Raw genomic sequence first — 23,150 nt, 5'->3', positions numbered from 1 at the left:
TGGTTAAGTATCTACTTTCAGCTTAGGTCTTGATTCTAAGGTCCTTGGATCGAGCTCTACATCAGGCTCTCTGCTGAGAGAGAGTTTCTCCCTCTCCTTCTGCCTGCTGCTCTCCCTGCTTGTACATGTGGTCTCTCTTTCTCTGTCAAATAAATAAATAAAATATATTTAAAAATTCAAGTAGTTCTTTCTTATGGTTTTTATTTTTCTCAGAATTTCTACCTTGTCCTTCATTTCAAGTGTGTATTCCTGTATTGCATGGGGCACAGTTATAATTGTTGCCCGAAATTTTTTATACTTCTCGCATCTGGATCATCTTGGGGTTGACATTTGTTCATTTCCTATCCTTTCAGAATTATGCACATTTTCCGATTTTTTGTGTATTACATCATTATGGAATTTATTCCTAAGATAGTGAATGTTATTTGTATAGACTTTGGGTCTTTTTATAATTTTCTGGGGGATTGGCTAATTGAATTCAAATAAATAAAAAAGAATCTTCTGGGTGATCATTGCTGTTTTTCTTTTAGCAAGTAACCTGTTCAGACCATAGTTCTGTCTTGCTTTCTGAGGGTATTGGTTCAGTCTTAGTTTCATTCTTTGAGTCTTTGCTATGTTGGTTTACCTCTGCTTAAATTGCTTAGGGGTTCGTCTGAGACTTTTTCAGGTATTTCAAGTCTTGTTTCATTTCTCCAAGCTTTTGATACATTGGTTTGGGTCTGTCTTTTACTAGCAGCTCGCAGGTTAATCTGGTGTGCAGCTTGTTCATATCTTATTTCATTTTTCAAAGCCTTTGCTAAGCTGGTTTGGGTATGCTCCACACAATGAGATTTGGAATTAAGCCATGATTTGTGTAGATTCATACAGAGAATTATGAGATCATCCTCCTTGTCTGTCTCTTCTCCACAGTTCTCTTACACAGGTTTGTCCATGGAGATCCCTTTTCCAGGTTTCTCTTGCCAGAAAGATAGAGTTTCTAGAGTTTCTATTAGAATTTAGGCTGCCTATGCTGCTCTGCAAATGGGGCCCACCCTTAATTGCAGAGCCACGTGAGGAAAAACAAAAAATGGGGAAACACACTCAATATGAGTCACTCCTCCTGATTTTGATTCCCCTCCACAATCCACCTGCTTTGTTTACTTTTCGGAGTCGAGGATTTTCAGTTGTGATCAGCAGGAGGGATGGGTCGTAGTGGCCTTATGCACTGCGGCAGAATGATAACTTCACTGTATTAAACTTTTTTGTAATTTTGGATCTCATGTGCAAAGAACTGAAAATCATTCTTCCCTGTTCATAGCATACTGACATCATCAGTCCCTAGTATTTTCTGTTTTCTTTATTTCTATTCCCTTTCAAAGACAACGGAGTTAGCGAGTTTGATATTTGTCCTTAAATATTTATGAATCCTTGTAAAGTAGCTAGTGTTGTTTACATGTATACTAGTTTTTAATTTACCACATTGAAGTTAAATCTTGTTCTATTACTTTTTCCTTTTTCTTCTAATGATTTATTTATTTTTGGAGAGAGAGAGCGTGCATGTGTGTACATGCTCGGGGTAGAGGGTAGAGGGCACAGGGAGAGGGAGAGAGAGTCTCGAGCTGATTCAGCGCTGAGCAGTGAGTCTGACTCAGGGCTCGATCTAACAGCCCTGAGGTCAGGGCCTGTGCCAAATCTGAGTCAGATGCTTAATGAGCTGTGCCACCCAGGCACCCTTGTTTTCTATTTTTCATTCACCAGTATGCTTTTCAGTTATGTTCATGTCTTATGTATAGAAAAGATTTGTTGCTGGGACGCGTGGATGGCTCAGGGTGTGATCCTGGGATTCAGGGATCGAGTCTCGCATTGGGCTCCTTGAAGGGAGTCTGCTTCTCCCTCTACCTATGTTTCTGCCTCTCTCTCTTTCTGTGTCTCTCATGAATAAATAAATAAAATCCTTAAAAAAAGAGAAAGTTTGTTGCTTCCAACAACTACATACTATTCCATAACAGACATATATCACATTTTATGTATAGATTTTCTTTTTTTTTTTTTATGTATAGATTTTCTTAAGAAAGGTCATCTGTGTTACTTCCAACTCCTTCCTACCACAAACCTCTATGTGATTCTTATCTGGTCTACCTCTAACGTGTTATCTTGAATCTGCCAACTTACCTATACTACCAAACCCTCGTTCAAGTCGTCCTTTTACCTCTTCCCTGTACTGTTAACCCCTCTTCCTTTATTCACTCTTCCTCCATGGGCCATCTTCCTTTTTTTTTTTTTTCTTTTCATCTTCCATATAGCATTCAGAGTGACTGTTCTAAACCATAGACCTAACACAGGCCTTACACAGGTCTCAGGCCTGTGTTTTGCTATGTCTCATTCTTGCAGATCTCATTCTTTCCAGAGTCAGGACAGTCAGAGTGCTTAAAAGAGATGAGTCTGGAGCCAAAGAGTGGGGGTCGAGTTCAGAGGCGTTCTGCCAAGATAGCTGTGTACCACCTGCAGGAGCTGGCTTCTGCTGAACTGGCCAAGGAATGGCCTAAGAGGAAGGTGCTTCAGGATTTGGTACCTGATGATCGGAAGGTAAAGTAGAAACTTGTATTAATTTAGAACCATGTCTAATACTGTGCTTATGTACGGAAAAGTAAATGCACTTGAGTACATGATAAATGATATTTTGCTTCTTTATTTTTAGAGATGGGATATGTTTAATCCACTTTCAGTGTTTGGATTCATGTGGGTCCTAGAGAGACAGTCTGTTCCAGAAGTTTCTTAAGGAACCCCATTATTTCTGGTCTACTTCCCGAGGGAACCAGAATTCCCAGATTAGTCTTTTGCTTAGTTGTTGCCCAGCATGTTTCCACTTTGTTAGTTCACGTGTGGGAGTCTATATTTAGTTAATGCTTTCCATTTGTTTTTCTAGCCACAGAACTCCTCTCCCCACGCACTCTTTTTTCCAAATGAAAGCTTATCTAAAACACCAGTATGTGAAATAACTGAAAATGGAGTCACTCCAAATAACTAGAGGTAGTGAGCCCAAAGCCTTGTCTACTTGGCCTTCTCCTTGATACTTTTATCATTACCTCCATGGTTCCAAGTGTACTTGTGAGTGGTACAGAACCCAGCTTGGAAGCCTTTGGGGCTTTTTGTTTGTTTGTTTTTTGTTTAAATCATTTATGTATTTGACAGAAAGTGAGAGAGCACAAGCAGGGGGAACAGCAGAGGGAGAAGGAGAAGCAGGCTCTCCACTGAGCAGGGAGCCCAATATGGGGCTCAATTCCAGGACTCTGGGATCTTCTTGACCTGAGCTGAAGGCAGACGCTCAAAGGAATGAGCCACCCAGGTGCCCCTGGAAGCCTTTGGTGTAAAACAGATCAAAGACCAGAGGAACATTATTTGGCCAAGAGGAGACAAGGGGTATATGACTTAATGGGAGTAGTCATTCGAGAGCTTGGAGGATATACAGTAAGGATTAAGATTAGAGCTAAGGACCTATCCATCTCCATGGTATGGACAAGAATAGTTTATTTATTTTTTTTTTTTTAAGAATAGTTTAGATTTGGCCTAGGGCTTTCACTCATGCGATGGGAATGTCGTAAGTTATGTGAAAATTTGTCAAATCTCAGAAGTTGATACCTCTTATTTGGCCTAAAAATCAGTCCAAGGAGTAATTGAATATCAAGGCATCCTGTCTTGTTTCAGACTTATTGATATTTCCTGCCACAGACTAAAGTATATGGTTATCTAAATTCGGTTTAAATGTGAATTTTATACATTGGTAAGTACATTGTGATATTATCGTCTCATCTGTGCATGGTCTGTGGTAGGGAATTTGACATAAATATTTGTTAGCTCATTGATAAGTTTTGATAGTCTTATCTAGCAGCTACTTTACTAAAATCATCTGTTTTATGTTTTGACTTTGTGTAGGCTAAGGGAATTATTTTGTTTTTTTAAACGAAAATTTTAGGGGAATCTGGGTGGCTCATTCTTAAGTGTCCAGCTCTTGATTTCGGCTCAGGTCATGATCTCAGGGTTGTGAGATTGAGTGAGCCCCATGTCAGGTCTGCACCGGGCATGGAGCCTGCATAAGATTCTCTCCCTTTCCATTTGCCCCTCCCAAATAAAATAAAATAAAATAAAATAAAATAAGATATTAATTTGTTTGAATAGATTATACATTGTTGTCATTAATGTCAAAATGATGATTAACATTGAGGTATCTCACTCTCACCCCATCCTTGTTGTCTTGTCTCCATGGTTAACCATTCTCACTGATTTCTGTGTCCTGCCAATGTTTCTTTTCTTTTTTTCCTGCCAATGTTTCTTGATGCAAACACAAGCAATATTGTCTAGGAGAAGCTCTTGTGTTTTCCTTTACTCTCACGCTACTTAAGCTCTGACATCAGATGTGTGGGTTTGTCCCATACAGACCAATTTTCTATCACCACCTGGGCATCCTACAAATAATTCAGTTCGACATTATCTATCTGGACTTGGTGGCAGATCCTACAAGTTAAGGGCTCAGTCCCACAGGACTGCTCCAATTTCAGATGCCAATTGCAAGTCTCAGTTTGCCACCTGTGCTTCTGAGCGATTAGCTATAAATTGGGGTTCCTATAACCCCATCCTTGGTTTTGGTAATTTGCTAGAATGGCTCACAGAACTCAGGGAAACACATTTACTGGTTTGTTATAAAGAATATAATAAAACCTACAGATGAAAAATCAGATGAAGAAATTTATATAGAGTGAGGTCTGGAAGAGTCCCAAGCACAGTAGGAGCTCCTGGCCCTGTGGAGTTGGGGGTGCATCACCCTCTTGGCCATATATATGTTCTGAGGAAGCTCTTTGAACCCCATAATTTTGGGATTTTTAGGGAGGTTTCATCACATAGGCACGATTGATTAACTCCATTTCTAGTCCCTTTGCCTTTCCAGAGAATGGGGAATTGGTCTGAAAGTGCCAAACTTCAAATCATGGCTTGGTCTTTCTGGTGTCTAGCCCCTCCCAAGGAGCCCACCAAGAATTGCCTCAGTAGAATAAAAGCTACTCCTTTTCCAAGGGATTTGTGAGCTTTGTGTCAAATACTGGTATTAGTTAGGAATTTAGGTGTTTTAAGAGCTCCCTGTTGGGAACCAGGTTCAAAGACTAATTAGTAACAGGAGCTGAGGGCAGAGACCAATAAATATTTTTTATCTCACAAATAAATATTTCTTTTAGAAGAAACCATTTTATTTGGAAATAATTTTAGATTTACAGCCATTGCAGAATTAGTACAGAATTTCCATATGCTTTTCACCCGACTTCCTCTAATGTCAACATCTTCCGTAACCGATAGCATAGGATCCCATCACATGATCCCACCAGGATCCCACATTTAATTCTCTTTACCGTGGCTTCTTCGTCTCCTCTCATCTGTTATAATTCTTCTGGCTTTTTGTTGTTGTTTGTTTTTCTGTGTTTTTTACACTTTTGAAGAGGACGGGCTGGTTATTTTGTAGAATATCCCTCATATGGATTTGTCTAGTGTTTTCTTGAGATTGGATTGAGGGTTACATGTTTTTGTCAAGAATACCACAGTGTTACACCGTATCAGGAGGTATATGATATTGGTGTGTCTTTTTACTGATAACTTTGATCACTTGATGAGGGTGTTGCCCAATTTTCTCCAAGGCAAAATTATATTTCCCCCCCTGTAATTAGTGAATATTTTGGGGGGAGATTGACAGTATGCAACTAGCCTGTGTCTTATCATACTTCTGCCCACTTACCATAGCATCCGTCAGTGATTCTTGTCTGCAATAATTATAATTATTATTATGGTGGTTTGCCTAATGATGGTTAGTGTTTCCATTATTTCTTCCATAGTTACTAATTGGAATTCTACTGTGAGAAAGATATGTCCTTTTATTCTATTAATCTGTTTATATCCATATGGACTCATGGATATTTTATTGTAGCATTATCATCCAGTGCTATTATTGTTGTTCAATTTATAGCTCAAATTGTCTCAGATTTGGCCATCAAGAGCTCTTCCAAGTGGGTTCCTATGTCTTTTTGAAATGCTTCTATCATTTTTTGAGCCCTTTTTTTTGTTTTGACACCTTGAGATGCTATAGGGTCATCTCATATATTCCCTGTCCCAGCCCTGGAATCAACCCTTTCTCTAAGGAATCCTGATTTCTTTTATTGGAGAATATATTTAAAAACCAAGATTTGGGGCAGCCCGGGTGGCTCAGCGGTTTAGCGCCGCCTTCAGCCCAGGGTATGACCCTGGAGACCCAGGATCGAGTCCCACGTCAGGCTTTCTGCATGGAGCCTGCTTCTCCCTCTGCCTGTGTCTCTGCCTCTCTCTCTCTCTCTCTCTCTCTCTCTCTGTCTCTCATGAATAAATAAATAAAATCTTTAAAAAAAATAAAAATAAAAACCAAGATTTGAATGCTAGGTGTACTCATTCCTGCTAGGGTGTCATTGTTTCTGGGCCCTCTTAGTGGATAGAGCTAGGATCTATATGTATATTCATGGATACATGCACACACTCTGTTCTTTTTTAAAAAGATTTTATTTATCCATTTATTTAAGGGAGAGAGAGAGAGAGAAGAGAAAGAGAGAGCAGGGGGAGGAGCAGAGGGAGAAGGATAAGCAGACTCCATGCTGAGTGCAGAGCCTGACGTGGGCTTGATCCCATGACCCTGAGATCATGTCCTGCGCCAACATCAAGAGTCGGATGCGTAACTGACTGAGCTACTCACTCCCCTCTGTGTTCATGTCTGTCTGGGTATCAGTGTACAGATTTAAGGCCATGATACCTTCAATTCCAATCCAACACAAGTTTCATTCTTGCCTTCCTCTGTGCTTATTTCTAACTTCTTTCTCCAACAGTGAGAGACCTCTCATAGTGTACAATATATTTACTTACTTGCTTAGTTCTAGTATAACCTAGTTTCACAATTGTTAACCCATACCCCTGTAAAAACAGATTTACTACCTAGAGAACAATATTTGTTATAGTTCTTTTAATCTTTAGCCTTACAGTATATAGTCAAAGTACTATTTTACAGTTACTTAGATTGGCTCCTTCCTCACTTCATTTGGTTTCTCATTTATCATCATTAGTTTTATGTGTTACTCTTACTACATTTTGGGTTCCCCCTACATCCCATTTAATTGAAATGAGTAATTTATCTTGGGAGTATGTGAAACATTGCCGTGGTTCTAAAAGTCAGACCTGTACCAAAAGTCTTCTTAGAGAAGGGCTACTGCCCTCTTCCCAGCTGTCCCATTCCTAATACCCTTCTATTTCCATCCCGTTCCCACCCTGCTCCCTGCAAAGATAATCATGCTCAGTAGTTTCTGGTTTATCCTTCTTATATTTTTATGGGATGGATAACCAGATAATGCATATTTTCTTATATTCTTTTCTTTCTTACATAGATGCTTTTTTGTGTTTTGCTTTATTTCACTTAAAAGTCTGTCCTAGAAATCACTCCATATGTGCTCATAGATTATTCTCATTTCTGCATAAATATGATAGTTTATGAATATAATAGCTTATGTAAATATTCTGCTATCACTATAAAAGGATTTTATTTTATTATTTAAAGATTTTATTTATTTCCTCATGAGAGACACACACACAGAGAGAGAGAGAGAGAGAGAACCAGAGACACAGGCAGAGGGAGAAGCAGGCTCCACGCAGGGAGCCTGACATGGGAGTGGATCCCAGGTCTCCAGGATCAGGCCCTTGGCTGAAGGTGGCGCCAAACCGCTGAGCCACCGGGCTGCCCCGCTATAAAAGGATTTTAGATGGTCCCATATACACTAGCTGCAGAGGAGAGGAGGTACTTACAAATGAAGCCAGCTCTGTGCTCTGATTGCTTTTATAGATTTGTCAGCGTTTCCTGAAGGTGACTTCCTTACTTCCCCTGACCTCTATGGGCTTTGGCTCTGTTTTTCTATCTCAGTATCTATTTCAGATACTTAAATTTTTCAAGCAGGAGGATTGTTTTCTCACTGGAAACATAGCTATTACTTGTGGTGGGCTTTGTGAGAACTGTCTCTCCAAGTGCCAGCTGTCACTTTTCTGGAAACTACAGTTGTTGTTTTAAGAAGAGACTAACCTGGAGCTCCAGTCGCGCAATCGTTAGTGTGCAGTACTTCTGCGAAGAGACTAACCTGTGTCAAAGCACATGAAGGCAAGTGCGAGGAATAGTTAATTCTCCTCTCAGGCAGTATCAGGAAAGATAGTGTATTCCATCCCCTGAGTTCTCTCACATCTTTTATTTTCACATTCTTGTTTTAAAATGTTTCACATTTTTAGGTTGAATCTCAGTGTTTGTGTTTGAATTTAAAAATACCCAGAATTAACGTGACACTTCTGAAGAAAAAGGAGAAATGCAGAGGAGCAGGGAACAGACATTAAAACCACTCAAAATTCCACCACCCAGAGATGACTACTGTTAACGTGTTCATTTATAACCTTCTAGCCTTTTCCCAATTTACATATATTTCTATCAAATGTATTATATATGTGCGTGTATGTATGTACCTTGTGTTTATGTATACATATAATAATTTACATGTAGTACATATTTGTATCCCTGGTTTTTTTTTTTGTAACAAGTGTTTTAGCTGTATAAATGCTCTGTCAGTAGCTTTTTCAAACTATAGATGAAGTGCCATATCTGAAAGTATCCTGCCCTCTGGTAAAAATCCAACTATTCTAAGATTAAACTATAGAAAATTATACTTACCAGTGTTGGGTAAACTTGTACTTAAAGGCTCATACCTACTACAGTTTTTTTGCACGTGAAAGGATGCTTGTCGAACTCCAGAATTACATAACCTGAAGAGTTGGGTGTGAAACTTTTGGGGTATTTTGGTTGGAAGTTGGGTTCCTCCAATAAAATATTTCTTGTCTCATAGTTAAAATATACTCGCCCTGGGCTGCCTACCTTCAGCCAGGAAGTGCTACACAAATGGAAGTCAGATATCAAGAAATACCATCGCATTCAGTGCCCTAACCAGGTGGTCTTTCTCATTTTTTTATTCCGTAAATGTTTATCAAACTGCTGTTTCAGTTATTTATTCCGTCATGATGAAGTACATGAACCTCAGTGGCTTAAAACCTCAGTTATTTATTTGTTCAGAGTTCTATAAATCAGTAATTCTGCCAGGGCTCAAAGAACATTCTCCTGTCGTACGTGGCAACAACTGGGATCATTCGTGGGTTGTATTTAGCCGCAAGCTCAGATGGGACCTGATGTCCAAGATGGCTTCTGTGCAGCCAATTGAGCTGGGAGCTCGGCTGTCCACATGGCCTCTCTCCATCAGGGTGTAGTGGGTTACCAGCAGGGCACATGGCAACTGACTTTTCAGAGTATCCCAGGAACACGAAGATGGAAGCCGCAGATCTCTTAAGGCCTAGCTTCAGAATTTGTTCAACATCATTTCCATGGGATTCTATTGGTCAGAGGAATTACAGGGTTCACCCAGATTCAAAGGGAGGGTAAGTAGCCTCCACTTCTTGCAGGAAAGAGTGGCAGAGAATTTCCAGCCATCTTCTACTCTACCACAACCATATATGCAGAACTTTGGGAAGAAGCAAATATATAAGAAATAGGAGACACATTTGTACTGAAGAAGGCAGATTTTAAAAAAATATCTAACTGCAATTTTCTGTTTCTCAGAGTGTCAGAGAAAAAGTAGCAGGGAAGAGAATATCTTAAGCTATTCTCAACAACTTGTTCACCATTTGTTTTAAAACCTTTCTTTGGTTTTTCTTTTTTGCTTTTGTGGCTTGTGTGTGAATTCTTTTCCTGTTTGGTTTGTAACGTGATTTATTGGGCTTCTTCCTCCAAATGTAGGGCTGGTCAGTGTAAATAAATGACCAGGTTGCTAAGAGAAGGATGCAGTTTGCTATAGTTTTCATGGATTTCTTCTTCTCTTTTTCAGGGTTGTGAAGCGGTCTACAGTAGTGTATCAGGCCTTAAAGCTCACCTGGGCTCTTGTACCTTGGTTTGTAACTTTCTGAACAATTTATCTTAACATGACGTCTAAAATAGTCTGACATGGAAGAGAATTCAGTTTAGATGAACAGCTAGTTGTCCTGTTTGCCATTATCTTCAGAGGCTGGCTTAGTTTTTTCATGTCCTAAAGATGCTTGGTCTGTTATTAGAGGGGATGCCCGGATATGTTCAAGATACAGGAAAAGCCAACATAGCCTGAAGTCTTATCAGTTAAGGAATTTGGAGAAATACATTATTAATTTTGAGTCTCTACCAGGGATTTAACATCTTCCACCTGAGCCTCTCCTGCCTTGGGGCTTCCCTATCTTATCGGGCCTTAAACTTTCTTGAATCAACTTACATGTGTTTATCTGGATTGTTGAAGATCCTCTACTCCCATCTGAATTATACTGGCCTCTGGGGATGAGAAGTAGGCTCTATCTGCTGTCAGGCCGATGGCTGTTCACCTCACTGAATCTTTTTTGTGTTGACCCAGGTGCCCTACAAACTGCTGTAACTTTTTAATTCCCATTCAGAAATATCTCTTCACACAAAAGGAGCCCCATGGGCACTCAGAGCTTCAGGAGTCAAGGCAGCACGGGAGTGTAGACATCCAAACCGCATCTGTCCAGGAATGCTTAGGAGTTTGTCATCATGATCTTAGTTTCAGAGTCCTTAACCTAGGTGTTGCAGATGATACTTCTCGAATTCTGGATGTCCAAGGCACTCTTTGAAACAGTGGATTATGGTGGGAAGAATTATATGCATTGGTGCCTCTGGTGAACCTCAGGAGTCCAAGAGTCATTCCAAGAGAACCAGGAAGGGAAAGAAACAAGGAAGTTAGAAAAGTGTGACAGGTTTTATAGCAAAAGAAGGAGAACCTCAGTTTGTGTTGAATGGGTGGGGGTATTACGTATAGAATTATAAGTAGGATAGATTTATAGTGGTGATAGTCTGCCCAACCGAGTTTTCCTAAATGTATTGCTGTTTTGGATTTTCTTCCTTCTTTGCTGAAGTAAAATCCCCGCCCTTTCTGTCTCTTAACAATCTCCCACATGGCTCAGGTATGTGTTCCTGAATTTACGAGTAATTCTCTTTTCTTTCTCTCTTGAAAACAAGGAAACTTTGTGGCTGGAAAATACAAGTGTCTTCTGTGTCAAAAAGAATTTGTGTCAGAGAGTGGTGTCAAGTATCACATCAACTCTGTCCATGCTGAGGTGAGGTCCCTGCTTTCCCTGCCATGTTTTTGTGATCCTGTGGAACCCATACGTATGCGCCCCCAAAAGTGGATTTTGTGCGTTTTTATGGGCTGGGACTGTTGAGAAAAGGAATTTGAAAGTGCTTACCAGAGACAGAGTTAAAATACTTTGTGAAATTAGATGTGTAATTGTATTTTTATGTGAAAGCATTTGAAATCACTGTAAGTGTGAGCACCCCTGGGCTCTTGTGATTCTTTTAAATTCAGTTAAACCAAGAGTTTGGGCACTGGGCTGAGTTTATAGCTGTAGAATTCTTGTTTTATAGCAGTCTCTGTACTTCTGTTTTCTCCTATTCTAAGGCCTTTGAGCAATCTGTTTTTAATGTTTCAAATACTGCAAAGAAATGACGATAAGGGACATCAGTGAGACAAACTGGAGAAATTGGTATACTGGCTCTATTAAATAACAGTGATGAGTCAATGTTCATGTTCCCAAATGTGATCATTGTGTTGTAGCTGTGCAGAAGGCCCTTGTTCTCAGGCAGATCTATGCTAAAGTTTTTAGGGATGAAATATGTCTACAAATAACTTGCAAATGGTTCAGCAAAAGGAAGAGAAGAAGGAAGAAAGGGAAGAGAGGTAGGCAGTGGTAAATCTAGGATTCACTGAATTCTTGTCACTTTTCTTAAGGTCTGTAAATTTTCAAAATTAAAGAATCAATTCTGGGGTGCCTGGGTGGTTCAGTGGTTGAGCGTCTGCCTTTCACTCAAGTCATGATCCTGGGGTCCTGGAATGGAGTCCCATATTAGGCTCCTCACAGGGAGCCTACTTCTCCCTCTATGTCTCTGCCTCTCTCAAAAAATAAATAAATAAATAAATAAATAAATAAATAAATAAATACATACATACATACATACATACATAAATAAATACATAAATAAATAAATAAATAAAATAAAAAATCAATTCTGCATAAAAATACTTTAAGTACAGAAAGTCAAGAGGTTTCTCTTGGGGCAAGTTTTTAGTTATACAGGTCAATAGAGAAATTGTTTCCTGTGTAATTAAATACCTGTATTTCAAAAGCTTAAGGAGTAGAGTGTGCATTCTCTTGGAATATCTTACCGCAGAAGCTATTGTGGCCTAATAAGGAAAAAGAGCAAACACCGTCAACTGTTTTCTGCCCTCACATTTAATAGTTCTTAACGCTATGGGCTATAGTTAGTGTCATGAAATGTGGTCTCTGTTGTTTTACAGGTTTAAGCTTTGGGAATCGCTTTCTATACCTGAGATTTCCTCTGGAAGGCAGTCGGTCATATCTTTCTCATAGTAATAGTGTAAATACTTCAGGAAGTATTTAAAAGATAATTAATCTCCTAACAAAATCCAGCCTTTATGTAGTGAGCCTATTTCTCCAATTTCTTCTTAAAAAGTTAGAAACAACAAATTTCACTTGGTTTGGAGTTTGTTCTCCAAGTCTTATTAGTTCAATGATTTGTGCCTATATTTATAAATTATACGTGGTGGTAAAAGATTTTCACTCTGTTCCTCCCTCTCTGCCTCACATATTCTGAAGCTACTTTTTTTCAACAGAAATTTTCAAATACATGAAAATGGACAGAATAGTATAATGAACAGCCTAACAGACATCAGTGTGTGGCCAATCTTCTTTTCCTTTATAATCACACCCACTTTTCTTGTCCCTTAAAGGCTTATTTTAAAGCAAATTCCACATACCATGTCAACTGTCACTGCTTCTTTTGATCTGTGTGTCTAAAATATAAGGACTTTTAAAATTGTATAAGCACAACCATCATTACACCTAAAAAATTAGCAAAGAATGGTTCTTGAATATCATCATATACCTAGTCATTATTGAAATTATTTAAATTTCCTTGATTGCCTCATAATTTTTTTTCAGAGTTGGCTTGTTCAGGAGGAAGAAAAAAAATGTCCATGTACTGTATATTTTAATCTAGAGTGCTATCCAATAGAAATGTAATGTGAGTCTGTATATAATTTCAGATTTCCTAGTACACACATTCTAAAAATTTTTTTAAATAAAAATAGGTGAAATTAATGTTGATAATATATTTTATTTAACCTAGTATACCTAAAATATTATCTTTTAAACATGTAGTTAATAAAAATTAATGAGATACGTTACATTTTTTCATACTAAGTCTTTGAAATACAATGTGTATTTTTTATATTGAAAGCATATCTCAATTGTAGGTCTAGAAGTTTCCCCTACTCCCCCTTTTTATATGTTGGAGAAACGGTCATTTGTCACATGTATACACATTTTGGATTTTGCTGAGTGCATTCCTGTGGTGGTGGTGGTCCTCTCTCAGGGTATTTCCTGTGAATCGGTAGTTAGACCTAGAAGACTGATCAGATCACTTGATTTCCATTGAAATCCATCCTTCCTTCCTTCCTTCCTTCCTTCCTTCCTTCCTTCCTTCCTTCCTTCCTTCCCCAAGAGTGTTTCATAATTGGATTGCATGTTCCTCAACTGTTAATTTTTTAAACTGAGTCTTAGAGAGGTTGAGTAATTTCCCCATGGTCACAGAGCCAGAAACAGCTGAGATTTGCACTAAGACGGTCTGGCTGTAGAATGCATGCCCTTAACCACTATACTTTCATGAAATAAAAATGTCCTATGGCCCGAAGCTTTATAGCTCATGAGATTTTTACAAAGGAGATAAATAAGTAGGATGATGCTAAGTGAACAGACTTTGTAGTTCACTTACTGAAGTATGAAGTACCCCAAATCGTGTGCTACACAATAAATGCTTATAATGACTACTCACTATTCTGTATTGAATTTCTCCCATTTAAAGTACAGAATTATAAGCTCTGGTTCCCTATCCGTTTCCTTCTTACTGTGTTCTGCCCTAGCCGTGCCTTTTAGAAAATCTTCTCGCACCCAGGGCGCCTGGGTGGCTCACTCGGTTGAGCATGGGATTCTTGATGTCATCTCAGGTCATGATCTTAGGGTCGCGGGATCGAGCCCCAGCCTAGGGCTCCATGCTTGGTGGGAGGGGTGGGTATCTGCTGGAGATTCTCTCTTGCCCTCTGCCCCTCCCCCTCCTCATGCTCTCTTTCTCTGTCAAATAAATAAGTAAATCTTTCAAAAACGAAAGAATTTCTTCCCAAACCCATTCCTTGTGCTCTCTACTGTGTATTGACTGGATAATTTTTCCATTTTGCCTCTGTAGGACTGGTTCGTCGTAAACCCAACCACCACCAAAAGCTTTGAAAAGCTAATGAAGATAAAGCAGCGGCAGCAGGAAGAAGAAAAGCGGAGACAGCAGCACAGGAGCAGAAGGTCTCTGCGAAGGCTGCAGCAGCCAGGCATCCAGCTGCCTGAGGCGGAGCTGAGTCTTAGAGTAGGGAAGGATCAGAGGAGGAATAACGAGGAATTGCTAGTGTCGACCTCCTATAAGGAACCGGAGCAGGAGCCAGTGCCAGCACAGTTCCAGAAAGTAAAGCCCCCAAAGACTCATCATAAACGAGGAAGGAAATAGGCAGGCAGTGTGAAAGCTCCTAGAAGAGCAAATGGGATGCTGTTGTCACGGGGACCTGTGCTGGGAGGACTGAGTCACTGGGGCTGAGCGAGGAGAAATGTACTCTTTTGTTTGTGTAAGGCTGTGACTTTCTCAGCTCCTTCCTCCTGTGTAAATTTCACTGTTCTATTTATTCACTTTTACCCCACTCCCCCCCCACCCCCTCTTGGGTAGGTGTTCCTGCTATTCCTCATTGGAGTCCTCTTGTTGTTCTCTCATTTTGCCCAAAGAGCTCCCTCTTCAGGCCAACTGTGGGCCATTCTTGCTCTGTACAAAACTGAGAAACCCATTTGGTTGTCCTTTTCCTTCCCGGGCTATAGAATGTTCTTGGACTCTCCACTGATTAGTCATTCCATCATTTCGCTTATAAAACAATTCCAAATTAATTTTTAAGAATCATACTGATTTATCATTTTGTATTTGTGATATAACAATCCTAGAAGCTAGAACTGTTGTCACTCATGTAATAAGCTTATCCTGTCTCCCTGGGTAACAGATTTTATGGAGGCCGTTTGTTCTCTCTCAGTGTGGTTTTAGGATTGAAAGTAAGAAAATGGACTTAAGATGAAAAAGCTAGAACCTCTCTATGCTGGTTTTACTGGGAAGTGTTTCGTTTGTCCCAAGTAGCAGTGACTGGCTAGACCCACAAGCATGAAAAGCAGCCCAAACATCAAAATGTCCCAAACATGAAAATGATTGGAAAGCAGGAAGTAGACGAAGCAATAAATACTGCCTTGACTTTCCTAGGGCTTGAGTCCTCATCTGTTGCTATGATCAGTGTCCTCTGGGCGCTTGTGCCCCACCCCCAACCCCTCAACTCCCAACCCCCAGTTTTAAGGATGAAGAATTACCGCATTGCACTTGATGTTTTGACACAGAATCCTAGTGTTCCTAGTAATGCCATAGACTGGCAGCCAAGGGGCACATTCCGTCTCCCCTGGGCTTGACCTCACTTGTTCGTCTACACCACGCTAAGTCCTTATTCCTCCCCTTAGCCGACGTCTTGTCTTTTGGAGTTTTCTGAGAATATCGTCCTCTGTCCTCTTTTGTATGTGGCGTTTATCCTCTTTATATCTTGAGACTTGACACCAGATGTAGGTATTTCTCTGGTGTTGGAAAGAAAAATTCCTTTTCTGTACCTCATGCCTACCTGGTAATGTCTAGTGGGCTACTTTTCTTCTTCAAGGCTGGCTTTCTCTGGAGCATTGTTTAGAACAGCTCTGTTGTGTTTCTAGATTCTCTTCCCCTCTTCCATAAATATTGGTCTTATATATTCTTGCCAACTTTTGTGGCATATGCCACATAAAAAGCAAGGGCCCTTAACCCTGATATGGATAAATACTACCTTTTCAAATTCTGAAAGGCTGTTACTGCTCTTTAACTCTGTATTCTGTGCTGCTCCACATAGCTTTAAAATGTGGGCTTTTGTGAAGACCACTTTCAAACAAGGGAGCACTGAAACCAGATTTGGATACTGCCAGATAGATAGTTTTGAAACAGGTCAATGACGTGGTATGTCCAGTCTACCTTTTCATTTTCATTGGCAGTTGCTCCCTTGAAACCCTTTCGGTAGGTGAGGATTGTCAGGGAGGAGAAATGAAGAAGCTATATTAATTTCTGGTGAGTAAGACTTGGGGAATGTTGGGCAATGACAAAAGAAATAAATGACTGTCGGTTAGAATGATGTTTCCAGGTGTTCATTGACTCCAACCTGCTGCCCGACTCCTTGCCGACACAGTGTATGGGGATAAGAAGATGGCTAGACATGGAGGTGGGTTTGAAATAAGTACCAAATGCGGTGTCTCAGTAGTTTTTTAGTTCCTGAAATGTGTTGGCTAAAACGAGTAATTTGTTTGAGGTTAAAGTGAATTAGTATAGGAAACTTGTCCAGTCTCATCTAGTGCCATTGTAGGCACTTTAAAAAAATTTTCCTTCCTGGGGTGCCTCGGTGGCTCAGTTGGTTAAGCACCTGACTTAGGTGTAGGTCATGATCTTGGGGTCCTGGGATCAAGCCCCACGTCGGGATCTTCACTCGGCAGGGAGTCTGCTTGTCCCTCTGCCCCTCCTCCTGCTCATGCTCTCTATCTCTCTCTCTCCTTCTCTTAAATAAAGAAAGAGGGCAGCCCCAGTGGCGCAGCGGTTTAGCGCCGCCTGCAGCCAGGTTGTGATCCTGGAGACTGGGGATCGAGTCCCATATCAGGCTTCTTGCATGGAGCCTGCCTCTCCCTCTGCCTGTGTCTCTGCCTCTCTCTCTCTCTCTCTCTCTCTCTCTCTCTCTCTCGTGTCCCTCATGAATAAATAAATAAAATCTTAAAAAAAAAAAAAAAAGAAAGAAAATTTGTGAAAAAAAACTTTTCCTTCCTGAGGCCAGGTCTCAGCAAGTCTCAGTAGAGAGTATCATAATCATTCTACTGAGTTTTTAAGTTTTTAAACAAAGTTCATTAGAATACAAATTTGACAATATCGAACATAGCCAGGTTGTAGCGAATGTGAACTCTCATGCACGGTTTGGAATGTAACATGGTACAATCACTTTGGAAACGATTTGTTAGTATCTAGTCAAGCTGAAAATATGCCTTAAGATGCAGCAGTTTTACTCCTGGGTATATACAGAGGGAAATCCTCCTGCCCAGGTATACCAGGAGACATAAACAAAGAATGATACTGTAGTACGGTTGATACCACATAGCAGAGACGAATAGCTGTCCACCATAATCTGCTCTCACCTTGCAGAGTTATAGGATTACAGGACAAATGGTTAGATTATGTTTCCCAGCTCTCTAACCCCCTGCCCCTGTATCGAAGGGGTAGCCAACTCACTTCTCTCCAGTAGAATGTGAATGGAAGTGAGGGTGTCACATCCAAGCTAGAATTTTTAAGAAAATGAGTGTACTTCTATGCTTCTTTTCCCCCTTCCTTGGGCCAGATGCAGATGATAAAATGGCTTTAGAGGGTGGCAGAGCACAAAATGGAAAATGGTTGATGCCCCGAATCACCCCGTGAAGAACTAATCACCAACCAGGAACATCTATCTGAAGAGAAAAAAGATCTGTTATTTGAGGCACTATACCTTCTTGGGTCTCTTTGTTAACCTACTTTAAAACTAATCTAATCTTCCATCAGGAGAAGGGATAAATCGGGATACAGTTATATACTGAAATACTATACAGCGATAAAATTAAGGCTCCTTGTTTCATGAATACATCTCAAAAATAATTCCTGGGAAAAGCAAGTTACAGAATACATGAAGTAGGCCATTTATAAAAGGCTTAAAGACAATGCTCTATATGGTTTATGGATATATAAAAATATATTTATATGCTATATATGTAAATATGTGTATGTAGTATACATTTATAGTTTAATATCATATGTATATGTATACGTGGCATGAAAACATGCACAGGAATGATAAACACCAAATTTAGGACAGTGCTTCTGGGACTCAGAAGGACTACAAGTGAATTTTTAAGTTCTTATTTCTTAAGGTGGATAGTGAGTTTGTTCTGATCTTCTGTATTTTGTGTCTGAAATACTTCTTTTAAAAAATCAGTGCCCACAAACTGTTCTGCTCACCTCCTTTAATAGGGAACACCTTAGAAATGTTACTTGTCTCAACCTTTCATTTTCCCTTCACCCTTTAGTCTGCTCTTCTTTCTATTTACGTCTATTTCAGCCGCCCTACTCCAAACCATCATCACCTCTTGCCTAGACTATAAGTTTCCTAATTGTTTCCTTCTGATTTTTACTGGTTTGGATACACTCCACATAACAGCCTTAGTGAGTTTTTAAACTTGTAAATCAGAGCTCGTTCACCAGCTCAAAGCCTGCTGGTTTCCCATTCCACTTAGAATCCAAATCACTCCCTCCTTGTCCCACAAGGCCTTCTCCTCCTCCTGCCAACCCATTTAGCCTCTTCTTCCCCTACTCCTTTGTTCTCTGACCATTCCCCAGCTAACCTTTAGCCATATTGACCTTTTTGTTCCTGGAACCTAGTAAGCTCATTCCCATCTTAGGACCTTTGCATACACTGTTCCCATTGCCTGGAATGGCTTCTTCCTTGGGCTTTGCAAGGTAGGCTTCATTGTATCATTTAGGTCTTAACCTACATTTCACCTCGGAGGTCCTTTTCCACCTAAATGCACTTTCTGTAACATCACTGTGTTTAGTTTTCTTCATTGCAAAGCAGATTCAAAGTAGATTGAAGTATTAGTTGGCCAGCCTACTGCTCACTTGCAGGTATGCATTTCAAATTATCTTTATCAGATGATTCACTCTCTAAATAGTCTTCAGGCTCTCAAAGCCTCACTTGGAAAGGGACAGACGTAAAGCAGCAATACACCAGATACATGATCTGGGATAATAGGAATGAAAAAGAAACGTATGAGATGGAAATTATCCACTCCCCACTTAGGTAACTGGGACAGCAAAGGCAGGAGGGAAATTAACAGCAGAATACTAAGATTCTAAATCCCTCTTGCTTTCTAACTCCTTATCGAGCCTTGGTATGTATTTTCCTACGCTTTTTGGCACATTTTTGCATCTACAGAGAATAAGGCTTCAAATTTGTGTTGGTTACCATATTTTTCAGATTCAGTCTTTCTGTATTTTCGGCTCAAGAACTGAAGGTTAAGTTACCTGCATACTATCTAAAATTCTACTTTCTGTATTGAAATTGGTTTTATTATATCCATACTAGTATGAATGAGATATACAGAAGCAGTAGTAAGAGAAAAGTGATGAAACAGGAAATCCGTTACTGGGGAAAAGTCAACGGATACAGTATAATCTAAGGTTTTTATTTCTAATAAGCTACACATTAAAAACATTGTTAAAGGTAGACGGTGAAGGCATTGAGGGAGAAAAAACGTTTTACTCCACAATTTTAAAGGAATTCATTTTTACCTAGGCATGAAACTGAAAACTCAGGAAAATTATTTTGAAGTTTTTAATCACTGACAATTTCTGGATTACATAAAGTTGACTTTATTTTCCCATAGAGGAGCAATGTTAAAATGTGGGATTATATTTCTGTACTAGGATTCAGCATGCAAATAAATAACTAGTCTAACCGTCTATATGTCCTCAGTGCAAAAAAATTTTTAAAAACTACCATAAAAAAAAAAATAAAAAAATAAAAAATAAAAAAAATAAAAATAAAAACTACCATAAAAGTCTTACTAATTAAAAATATTATTTCCAGTTCTTCTAAATTAGCAATAAACTTCTTTGGCTATGATGGATACTGCCACTGCACAAAGCTTGTTCTTCTCAATAGACATAAATATAAGGCACTTTTAATTATAAAAGGCATTTCAAAATGTACTATCAGGTACACACATAGTAAGAAAATGTAGAAGTGACCTAAACCTGAAGTACTTATATTTAAGTAATCTTACTCGTTGTCTTAGAATTCAGAATGTTGTTAGGGAAATAGACGGCACAAGACTCTTTACAGTTGTCCCAATATTTTAAAACGTTTTTCACATATTTTCCTGAAATAAGTAGAGGCATTCAGTTACCTCATTAATGCTAGATGTATTTCTTGACAGAAAAGGTTTTTCAAAAGTTAAGAGTTGACCTAATATCTGCTCTTCCCTTAATTTACTCAAAGCTAAAATTGTAGGGGCTGAGCATTAGACAAAAGGTCATTCTGCCCAGTGTTTTTTTTTTTTTTGCCTAGCTCTTAATGAACATATTGCTTAAATTACTTTTCCACTCTTGACAAAACTATAGAAGCAGCTGCCTGGTCAGTGGTGCAAACTTGAAAAAGACCTTAAAAGCACTTTGCCTTTTTTTTTTGTTGTTTGTGTTTTTTTTTTTTTTTAATCACTTTCCCTTTTCTGTGTGGAGCTGGCCAGGAGGCATGAGGATAAGCAGTTTGTTTACAGAGAGGAAGGTATTATATAAAGTCAATCTGAAATGCTACTCTTAGAAATCTAACTTGGCCACACGAAATAAATCACACCACTGTCTTCCTTTCACTACCTCCAGGTGGTCTCTTGAGCTAGTTTAATGTACTGGTGTTTGGGAAATGGTGTTATCTAGAGATTTGAGGAACATCCCATTTATTAACAAGATCTAATTAAGGAAAAATCTAATTAAAGGAAGCTGGTGGCACAAATATCCAGCAGTACTGCTGGAAAAATGCACCTAATATTTCACACTAACACATCATGATGGATACTTTGCCATAGCAATCTGAGATCCTAAAGCCTTCCTAACTAAGTTTATGCAGCCATCGGTTTATAAGAATACTTGCTCCAGTCTTTATTTACGCAGTGTTATTTTAGGAATTGGTTTGGATTAATCTTTGGTTTGGTACTCAGAGGTGTTAATGTGGTCCTTGGAGCATCCTGTCCTGGGCACCAATTACGCCTTCTTTGCAATCGTTGCCTCGCCTGGATTAAGCCCTCCACATACCACTGTTCCAGCTGCAGCTGCTGCTTCTGATTTTCTAACTGGCTTTTAGTAGCTTGCAACTCCTGGCACTGCTGAGTTTGCTGCAGTAACTTCTTCCGTAACTCCCGGTTCTCTCTCCTGATGCCACGGTAGAACTCAAAAGTATACTGCTTTGCTTCCAACTCCAAGGCCTGGGCCTTCCCGTCAAGCTCCTTTCTTTTCCTCTTTCCCAACTGCCCCATGTCTGGCTCACTCAGTTGTTTCTCTAGAAATGCTTTTTCCTGGAGTAACTGGACCTGGATTTCCTGTTTCTTGGCATCTGTCTCAGCTGGGGTTTTCTTTTTCTCGTCCTGTAATATCTGGATTTCTCTCTCCTGTTTCTCCTTTAACAGTGAAATTTTCCTCAGTGTCTGCAACTGCTGCTTTAAGTTGCATTGGATCTTTTCCTTCTGCAAAAGCTCCCTTTTAAACACTGAAGTTTGTTTCGCATATTTGGAGGCATAGTCTCGTCTCCTTTGTTCAATCTCCTGACTTTTTTGTAAATAGCTGTTCCACAGCTTTTCAGGCTGAATTCTATACTCTTCAGTTTTGTTGGTTAGATATTCCAGGAAGAATTTGTTTTCAGTCTGGACAAGTAACTTCTCAGCATATAGCTGCTTGGTTTCCTCCATTAGTGACTCTTGCTGGCTTTGAGCTTGTTTTATTTGGTTGTTCAGCTTTGTCATTTCCACCACTGCCTTTTCTTTAAACCTCATCTCTGACTTGCCTAGCTTCTCTGGCTTGAAAAAATCATTTATTAAACTAAGATACGGTGGAGAGGAACTCCTAGAGTCCTTAGCAAACCTGAAGGAAGAACAAGTAAGACATTCCCCCATCAATTCTTTTTTTTTCTTAAGATTTTATTTATTTATTCATTAGACACACACACACACACACACACACACACACACAGGCAGAGAGCCTGACCTGAGACTCCATCCCGGGACTCGGGGATCGTGCCTGGAGCCAAAGGCCGACGCCACACCGCTGAGCCACCCGGGCTGCCCCTCCCCATCAATTCTTAATGAAAGTTTAGTAAACACAAAATGCACAAGTATACTTTAATTCACATGAGAAAATATTTTTTGAGTACCTATTATGGTTCTGCACTCTGCGAGGCACCAGGGTAGAGATGAATGAATGTGGCTTACAATTTACAAGCACGCATTCACTACAACCCCCGTAAGGCATTCCCTCCGTTTTAGAGAGGAGAAAACAAGTTCAGAGAATTTAAACGACGCCAGCAGTGGCAGCGCGTGGGTGTGAAACCTCGAGTTTAAGATTCACTGAACACTGCAGTAGCCACAAAGGGCGACGGGACCCGCTGAGGTGGGCGAGAGCAGCAATACATTTCCCGGCTTTTCCAGCCCCTTCCCGGTATCCGGGGACACTTCCGTGGAGGGAAAAGCGCCCCTTTCAGTACCTACTTGCTCCCGGAATCCGAGCGTCCGTCTCCAAGGCGACGGTGAGGCTCACCGAGGGGGACCGCCAAGGAAGGAGCGCTCGAGTCAGGGGCCCCCGACGCGCGGACGCGGCGCCCCCTTGCGGAACGTTTCCGCAGTTTCTCGGTTCTGTGCTCCACGGGGGTCGGCGCCGCCCAGCAACCCCCGGGGTCGCACTCCGCCCCAGTCCCAGCCTGTCCAGCCCTGAGCTCCTGAACCTCGTCGGCTGCCGAATAAGGCCCAGCAGCCAGTTCCCCGGCGGCTCCGTCCCCCGCTCCTTGGGGGCGGAAGGAGAAGCGCACTCTCCTCATTTGCGACCTGGGGGCGCCCTGCCTTGGGGACCGCATCTCGTCTTGCCCTCCTGGGGACCAGAGCGTCGTCTCTCCCAGACCCTTCGTTCCGTTGCGGCGGTGAGCGCCTGTCCCCCGGGTCCTCCCCTTCCTCCCCTGCCCTCCATTTCCCCGCCCCTGCCCCTGGTTGGCCCGGAGGCGAGGATGCTCTGGCGAGCG

At 40.5% G+C, this 23,150-nt stretch overlaps 2 protein-coding genes across 5 annotated transcripts; one reads left to right on the top strand and one right to left on the bottom strand.

Annotated features, from left to right (window-relative positions):
• Nucleotides 1-2,297: 2,297 nt before the first annotated feature.
• Nucleotides 2,298-16,439, top strand: LOC140601928 (zinc finger protein 512-like). The gene is made up of 5 exons (XM_072771415.1): nt 2,298-2,565; nt 8,910-9,011; nt 9,939-10,002; nt 11,111-11,208; nt 14,411-16,439. The coding sequence occupies exons 1-5, from the start codon at nt 2,416-2,418 to the stop codon at nt 14,717-14,719; spliced, it is 723 nt and encodes a 240-aa protein (XP_072627516.1). The 5' UTR covers nt 2,298-2,415; the 3' UTR covers nt 14,720-16,439.
• Nucleotides 16,440-19,536: 3,097 nt separating this feature from the next.
• Nucleotides 19,537-23,092, bottom strand: LOC140601916 (coiled-coil domain-containing protein 121-like). 4 transcript variants are annotated; one of them, XM_072771373.1, is made up of 2 exons: nt 22,627-23,092; nt 19,537-22,003 (listed from the first exon to the last, which is right to left on the bottom strand). In XM_072771373.1, exons 1-2 carry the CDS (start codon nt 22,986-22,988, stop codon nt 21,043-21,045), a joined length of 1,323 nt encoding a protein of 440 aa, XP_072627474.1. In that variant the 5' UTR covers nt 22,989-23,092; the 3' UTR covers nt 19,537-21,042. The 4 variants fall into 4 exon arrangements, with proteins under 4 accessions (XP_072627474.1, XP_072627477.1, XP_072627475.1 ...); XM_072771376.1 differs by having other exon boundaries at nt 22,623-22,947; XM_072771374.1 differs by having other exon boundaries at nt 22,293-22,755.
• Nucleotides 23,093-23,150: the final 58 nt, after the last annotated feature.

Source organism: Canis lupus, chromosome 12, assembly GCF_048164855.1.
Source record: "Canis lupus baileyi chromosome 12, mCanLup2.hap1, whole genome shotgun sequence".
NCBI lineage: Eukaryota > Metazoa > Chordata > Mammalia > Carnivora > Canidae > Canis > Canis lupus.
Note: the sequence above shows the minus strand (reverse complement) of the source record. Positions and strands in the feature narration are given on the sequence as shown.

Excerpts from the sequence above, each read along its gene's own strand:
- LOC140601928 (XM_072771415.1), top strand. The coding sequence starts at position 2,416 with ATGAGTCTGGAGCCAAAGAGTGGGGGTCGAGTTCAGAGGCGTTCTGCC. Across the intron at positions 9,012-9,938 it reads GCATTCAGTGCCCTAACCAG|GGTTGTGAAGCGGTCTACAG; the intron begins GTGGTCTTTCTC and ends TCTCTTTTTCAG. Across the intron at positions 10,003-11,110 it reads CCTGGGCTCTTGTACCTTGG|GAAACTTTGTGGCTGGAAAA; the intron begins TTTGTAACTTTC and ends CTTGAAAACAAG.
- LOC140601916 (XM_072771373.1), bottom strand. The coding sequence starts at position 22,988 with ATGCGGTCCCCAAGGCAGGGCGCCCCCAGGTCGCAAATGAGGAGAGTG. Across the intron at positions 22,004-22,626 it reads CGCTCGGATTCCGGGAGCAA|GTTTGCTAAGGACTCTAGGA; the intron begins GTAGGTACTGAA and ends TTCTTCCTTCAG.